Source organism: Parasteatoda tepidariorum, chromosome 8 (genome assembly GCF_043381705.1).
Source record: "Parasteatoda tepidariorum isolate YZ-2023 chromosome 8, CAS_Ptep_4.0, whole genome shotgun sequence".
Taxonomy (NCBI): domain Eukaryota; kingdom Metazoa; phylum Arthropoda; class Arachnida; order Araneae; family Theridiidae; genus Parasteatoda; species Parasteatoda tepidariorum.
Genome location: NC_092211.1, coordinates 32356664 through 32363937, shown reverse-complemented (window position 1 = coordinate 32363937; position 7274 = coordinate 32356664). Strand labels below are relative to the sequence as shown.

Sequence of the window (7274 nt, the reverse complement as noted above, 5' to 3'; positions counted from 1 at the left end):
CAGTTTGATAAATATTTTCAATAAACTAATTGCAGCATTTTTTCAGATCCTGATGTTTTTGGGTTTGCTGATTGTAACATATGCGCTTTCTGTTCTTGTGTCACTGACGTTTGAATCACCCTTAATCAGATTAGAAAAACTTATCAGAAGCAAATTTCAGAATAGATGAAGAACTTTACAAATATATTTCAAACATTTATTAACTTTAAATTAGCTAAATAATTATTTATATTTTTTAATGTATCATGCTTGTAAATTGCCTCATTTGTTGAAGAATTGCATAAAATAAAATAAAAAATTAGATCAAATATTTTGTGTGAAAACATGCACATGCTAAAATATGTTACTTCCCTGACCACTCATACTTCTCACACTAAAAATAGGTTGTAGGAATATTTCTACAAATGTTTTACTTAGATTTATAAAAATATTTCAATTTTAGAAAGATTTAGTTTCCTTTTTAAACTCAATACTTTAAATACTTTTATTAGTTTGCCTAACTTGCTCAATTATTTTAAGTAAATGATGAATAAAAATACTCACTCAATACAAAATGATTTCTGAAATTATGAAAATTTTGCATTGTGTCTCATTTTTGAATATTTACAACTGCTACGATATGAATAGATAATGACAAATTTTTGAGTATTAACAACTGTTACAATATCAATTGAGTACTGTTACAATATGAAGATGATATGAGAATGATAAATTTTTAGGTAAATCAGACCTCGATGTAAGGTCACCCTAAGGGACATCACAAAAGTGACCTTATAAACGGGGTGACCTTTTAATCGATTCACTAGCATTTCGTAACTAAGCACATAAATAGTACACATTATGATTTTTTAAAAATGGTAATACAAACGAAAACGATCGGCCATAAATTAAATATTTAAGTCAATAAATTTTAACAGAATTAGCAAAGAATTAAAGAAAGTTAGATTTTTTTAATTTAAAATAAAGCTGCTTACAAATTGCCACAAAGTGTGCATACATACATTACATCTTACTTTATTTAAAATAATCATTTATGCAGGTCTGTCTCGTTTTTGGTTTCATTTTTCGAACAATGTTTTCTAGATTTTGTAATTTCTCAAAATGTTCCACAGCTCCCTCATGGTTTGTAAAGAAATTTCGTATGACATTTATTGCATTGAAGGCTTCCGCTTGGGTTACAGCTACAGTCTCAGGATCACTGTTATTGACATCATTGTCCACAGCTTGTGAAACAATTTCAGAAATTGTAGCTTCAGAAGTGGTGGCAATTTCCTCATCAATCAAATCATATTCAGCCTCTCCTTTAATGGCATGGCCACGATTTTTCAGATCGTCCATCAGAACAGGTAGAGGAATATCGTCTTCTTCTTCGGTTTCGTCATCCCCTATATTCAGAGAACTCACAAAACCAGAATGACGAAAACAATTTGCTATGCATGTGGCGGAGACCATGTTCAAAAATTGTACACATAGAAAATGGCATCCAAGACAGTAACGAGAAACTCCTTTTTTGGTTTATGGCTGTGATAAAGTCCTTCAAGAGGAGCTTACGATAGTTCACTTTCAGGTTTTCAATAACTCCTTGATCCAATGGTTGGAGAACGCTGGTCACATTGGGAGACAAGAAAACAAGCTCAATTGAGGCTAACTCTGGGATGTTGGCATGAGCTGTGCAATTGTCTGCTATGAAAACAACTTCTCGTTTCTTCTTCACAAACTGCCTGTCTGAACGCCGTATTGTTTTCTCCCAAATGGTGACGGTCATCCACGATTTTTTGTTAGCGTCGTAATCCACGGGTAAAGATATCATGTTTTTAAACCAACGTGGCCTTTGGAATTTACCAATAACAAGAAGTCTCAATTTTTCAGAGCCCCTAAAAATACTGCAAGTCTTTCATTGCTTTTTTCGCCACCAACACATTTTTCATTTTTTAACGCTAGAGTTTTTTCAGGTAAGACTCGGAAAAAAAGACAACTTTCGTCGACTTCAAATACATCGCATGGCTTATACCGTTTCAAAATGTCATCTTCTAACACAGATTTCTTCCAGTCAGTCAAAACAGTTTCGTCCACACCTCCAGCTTCACCGCATACTGTCTTGATAGTTAAATGTGAACTGGGGAGTGGAAACTCTCTCCAGGTCCAGGTGTGTTCGTTGGCTGCAATATTTTCCTAGAACTCGAGAGGGTAATAGCCTAAGGAAGTTAAATCGGCTTTTGTTAGAAAAGAGCTGCCCTCACCTCAGATAAAAATGACCTTATAAGCGATAACGATTTTTAAAACTTGACCATATATCCGATGACCTGTAGCGTAGATTTCCAATTCAGTGAGCCGGGACTTTGGAAAAGTGACCTTATATGCGGGGTGACCTTATATCGAGATCTGACCTTATAACTGTTACAGCAATGTAAAAAAGGGTATCTCAAAATTGAGCAAAAATGTATCAAAATAGCAGTTATAGTTGTATTTGAAAACGTATTCATTATTGAGTTTATTGACAGGAAAATTAAAATAATACATTATACATTTTTGAGCAAAATGCATAGTCTCAAAATGTTGTTGAAGGGGAATTATGTGAGAACGATGCGCTTTGGTTGCCTGCAAGATTCAAACCAAGGATCTTCTGGTTTTAAGCTGGATACTGTAACCATCATAGTTGTACACCCCAGTCCACGGAGAGTGAGAAAGCTTTATAAGGTAACCACCACAATGACAACACTTAAGACACAAAATTTTCAGTTTAATAGTTTAAAAAGGGTTGAAATTTTTTTAAAAAAATATTTCAACAGGAAAAAGAATTCAACATGAAGATAAACAAGTACAACTGTAAACAACTTATGAAGACCGATTTTCGTTTATTTAATTGTGTCTTTAACTATCTGATTACCCGCTCTTCAAGCGAGGTGAAAGAAGTAAGCAATCAATATATCAGAACTGAACGACACTACGAAATCCTGCCCAAAACTGAAAGATACATACCAACGCAATTAAAAAAGCAAAAGTGATTTTATTTTTTAAATTTATTATTATATTTTGTCTTTCACAGAGGCCTTGCGTAATTAGATTATGTATAAAATAAGACAAAATTAATGGAGAAATGGTACTAATTCGCTTAAGGAAGCGTAAAAAATCAGCAATCTATTATTAACATCAATAATGCTTAATTAATTTTGTTAATAAGTACTAATTGAAATAAAAAATAAGAAAAAATGTATTTATTTGTTATGGAGAAAATGTACTTATTCGTTATGGGGTATAGTAAAAAGTCGCCATACTATTATTAAATCCAATTGTAAATTGCGGCAAACAAATAAAATTTTACGGTCGTCTTTTAGTATTATTCAAATGAACTACAAGTTCTGCAGATGAATAAACAGCTACGAATTAAAACATAACAACCATTTATTAATTCTAAAGCAACCTAAATTTAGTGATATTTATAAATCTTAATTAATCGAATGCTAAATATCCAGCATAAGACATTTCAACAACGTTGCCATAAGCAAAACTAAAGTACAACAATAAAAATTAAGTGGAAGTATTAGTAGTTACAGTCACGTAATATTAACCATAACAGCATAGATTTTTCATGCTCTTCACGTATTAGCTTCATAACGAAACTATTACCAGGTAAAAGAATGGGAAATCTAAAATCTTCAGTTTTCATCACTATTTACAAGTTTGGTTCTTATTTGCAACAATCCCCTTTCATCTCTAAATGCTTGCATTTTATTAAGAAACTTGTCATCTAGAAATGCTTTTAATTGTATGGATTTGAGAACTTGAATTTCTGCTTCTTCGAATTCTTCTTACCTAAAACTACCTTTTTACTTATTTTCATGTGAAGTGTATTGTATAAAACCTAGAATCCATGACACTACTCTGATGTTTATACTGTAATATGAAAAATGATATAAGAAGAAAAATGACGATATTTCCGTAACTTCAATATTTGCAATTGAAGATACGATTGTTCTTCTTTTCTCTCTAATCACTTCTTCTTTATTGACATCTTCCACTGTGTTATTAGTTGGTCATTCCCGGAATGGAAGATACAGCCAACTGGGGCCCACCCACCACTTTTTGACTGGCACAATTGCTTAGCTGAACAACCTCTACTTGGCCGATCCGTGGGATTCAAGGATCCAGGTATATGTCTCCATGCTTGAACCGGTGTCAGTTTCTTAATTTCTTGAACACGGTTCTGTACGAATACACCCCAAGTGTCTTCTCTTTTCAACCAAGCTAACATTGTGGTGGAGTCTGTCCAAAAATATATATTGTCGGTTTTAAACTCCTTTCAGACCTCAGTGGAAAGACGAGTTGATATTGTGGCACCAAGAAGTTCTGATCTTGCAATTGTTGTCTCTTTCTTCCCACAAGGGGCAATTCTTGTTTTACTTTGTACCAGCTGTGCATAAACATTAGTCCCATAACAAACTCGCAAAAAGACTACTGCCGAACGATGAAACCTGCCATGCAACGCTCCCCTTTGTTACTACTTATTTAGTTTTGTTTGTGTTGTGTCTGTGGATATGTTAAGTGCATATATATAGTCATGTTGTTTAAAATAAAATAATATATGCTAGCCAATGCCTTTTATTCCCACCTATGCACATCTTTACAAATTCATTTAACCATTTTAGAAATTTTTCGCCTGTTTTTTGATCAACTTCAACTTTCGATCAACTTAGAATACTTGTCAAAAATTAAGTAAATATTATATTGAAAGAAAACACAAATAATTAAATTCGAAAAGGATAAAACTTCTTTGAAAAAAACGCGTTAAGTAAATATTATATTCTTATTTAAATATTTAAGTAAGGAAAACCGAAAAAACAAAACAAAATCGTTTTAGTACACTCATGTCCATAAATTAAGGATAATTCAGAATCACACGGAAATCAAACTCTAAAATTAAAACTTCACTTGTAGAATTATCACACACATCCTGAAGAAGAATATTCAAATTTCAGGAAACCACTAGATGACGCTGGTAGTAAGTCACAATGACGAGAGTGTAAGAGAGGGGTATAAAAGGAATGGTGGCAAAGAAGTAAAATTGTTCACAAGCGCTATAAAATCCTTTCAGTGCAATAACCGCATAGTTATGGCACAAATGAAGCATTTGGATGATTTTTTACGTGGCAGAATCATCGGATGACTGGAATGTGGACGTACCCAACTGGAAGTATCCGAGGAACTTGGAATCACCCAGAGTGTCATCTCTAGGCTTTGGCAACGATTCCAAGATGACGGTAATGTGAGTAGATGTTATAGCACAGGTCGCCCCCAAGTTACAACGCCGAATGAAGACCGGTATTTGGCAGTTACTGTTAAAAGAAACAGACGGAGCACCAGCATCAGACCTGTCTCGTCAGCTCTCTTCAGCTACCGGTACGACAGTTTCAAGGCAGACCGTGTACAGACGCTTAGGACACATTGGTCTATATGCTAGTAGGCCTGTCAGATATGTTCCACTTACCGCAACTCACTGTCGCCTGCGATTAGCCTGGAGTAGANTAAGTCAAATTTGTTTGGCTTCTGCTTCTTTCTGTGCCTGAACTTCATTATCCTTAATTTATGGACATGAGTGTATATGACAAATAACAATTACAAAAGAGAAGTTAAAAACAGCGAAACTAGTAAGATTGATTAATAGAACTAAAAGTGTTTCTAAATATCACCTCTAAACCTCTTTCAATATTCACGGGGTCAAACTGGTTTTAATGTTTTCAATCTTGTTTTTCTCCTTAACGACCCGCAAGGTTTTAATAAAGTTTTTTTATCACCTTCATAAACATTAATATGCAAACTTAAATTTGCTTTAAAGTTTGATAAGGATTCTAAAAATTCATGTATGAAGAGCAGGTGTCTTTGAATAAAAACTTGGTATTAAATATTATCTAATCGAAATTACTTGTTTTTACAAATATGAAAGTTAAAGCTGTGAGATTTCGAACATCTTTTTTAAAATTTTATTGAGTTTTCTAGTTTCATAGATTTTTATTAGAATGATAAACTTAATTAATGACGCCCATTACGTAAAACTCAAGTTTTTGCTTTGCTAATTAATAAATCTAATATTATAGGGCTTTACAGTATTTAAAAAATACAAATAATCATGTTACAGAGGCGAAGTAGTCCTAAGTTTATATTTTCGATAGTTTATATTTCCTATTCATAAATTTTTTTCCTCATATTTTTAAAACAGCATCCTAAACTTATCTTTTTACATTAATTAACAGCTTAATCAGAAAAAAAGTTGTTTGAAAGCAGAATTATTTAATTATGACAAAACAATCATTGCTAGCAATCGTTGATTATTAAAATTACATTAATACAAAGTTACTTAAGCAACAAACTTATTTAGACAAACAAACAAAATACTGAGAAAAAAAATGCAATTCTAGTAGTCGAAAAGTAACCTAGTAGTAAATAAAAACCAAGTAGTTAATTGCACTCCAAGGATATAAGATTAAATATTTAAATTTTAAGCTCATTATATTCTAAAATTTGATCGTATCAGGTTAATCTAATATATATAATTCTCTTACGTGGCTCCCAAATTTTGGCTGTATTTCTTTTCCGCCGGTGGCAACAGTTTTCATTTTTAATTGATAGGCTACGGCGCGCAAGAGCACGTAGTGAGCATCATATGTCTAATCGGGTGAATTCTCACCGAATAATCAAAAAAATTCTCACAAAATTATCTTCATCGAAGCCGATACTTTACATCCGGAGTTCAATACCATTTCATATTGTTTTACAACACATGGTTTTAGCCCTCTGGTGGGAAAGACTTTAAAACAAAACTTACAACAGTTACTTTTCTCAAGAACTGAAATTTACAATAGTGTGATTAAGAAAAATATGTGAACTGTTTGCAATTTCAAATTAATATTGAAATGTACAGGTTTAGAATTTTCTACAGTGAAAAGTTTTCGGAATTTCAGTGTTCAAAAAAGTATGCAAAAGCTAGACGTTAAGAACGTATCCAAGGAGCGAGCAAAAGGGGGCGAAGCCTCCTAGTATCAAAGAATTAAAACTATTAATTCGATGGAATATGGCAGAACAGGCCGCGCTCATAGATAACACATGATATAGTTTTGAAAGCATAAATAATGTGATGACATCATCCATTCTTTACTCTCACCTAATTACGCGAAAAGGAAATGACGTTTTGAAACGTGATTTCTAAAAAAACGAACAAAAACTATTTAAACAATAATCTCCACTCTACCTAAATATGTAAAGGAATTCGTGACCAAATA

At 32.8% G+C, this 7274-nt stretch overlaps 1 protein-coding gene across 1 annotated transcript; it reads right to left on the bottom strand.

Moving 5' to 3' along the window:
• Positions 1 to 1014: 1014 nt before the first annotated feature.
• On the bottom strand, positions 1015 to 1810 carry LOC122272406 (uncharacterized). Its single transcript, XM_043056087.1, has 2 exons — positions 1552 to 1810; positions 1015 to 1385 (listed from the first exon to the last, which is right to left on the bottom strand). Exons 1-2 carry the CDS (start codon positions 1808 to 1810, stop codon positions 1015 to 1017), a joined length of 630 nt encoding a protein of 209 aa, XP_042912021.1.
• Positions 1811 to 7274: the final 5464 nt, after the last annotated feature.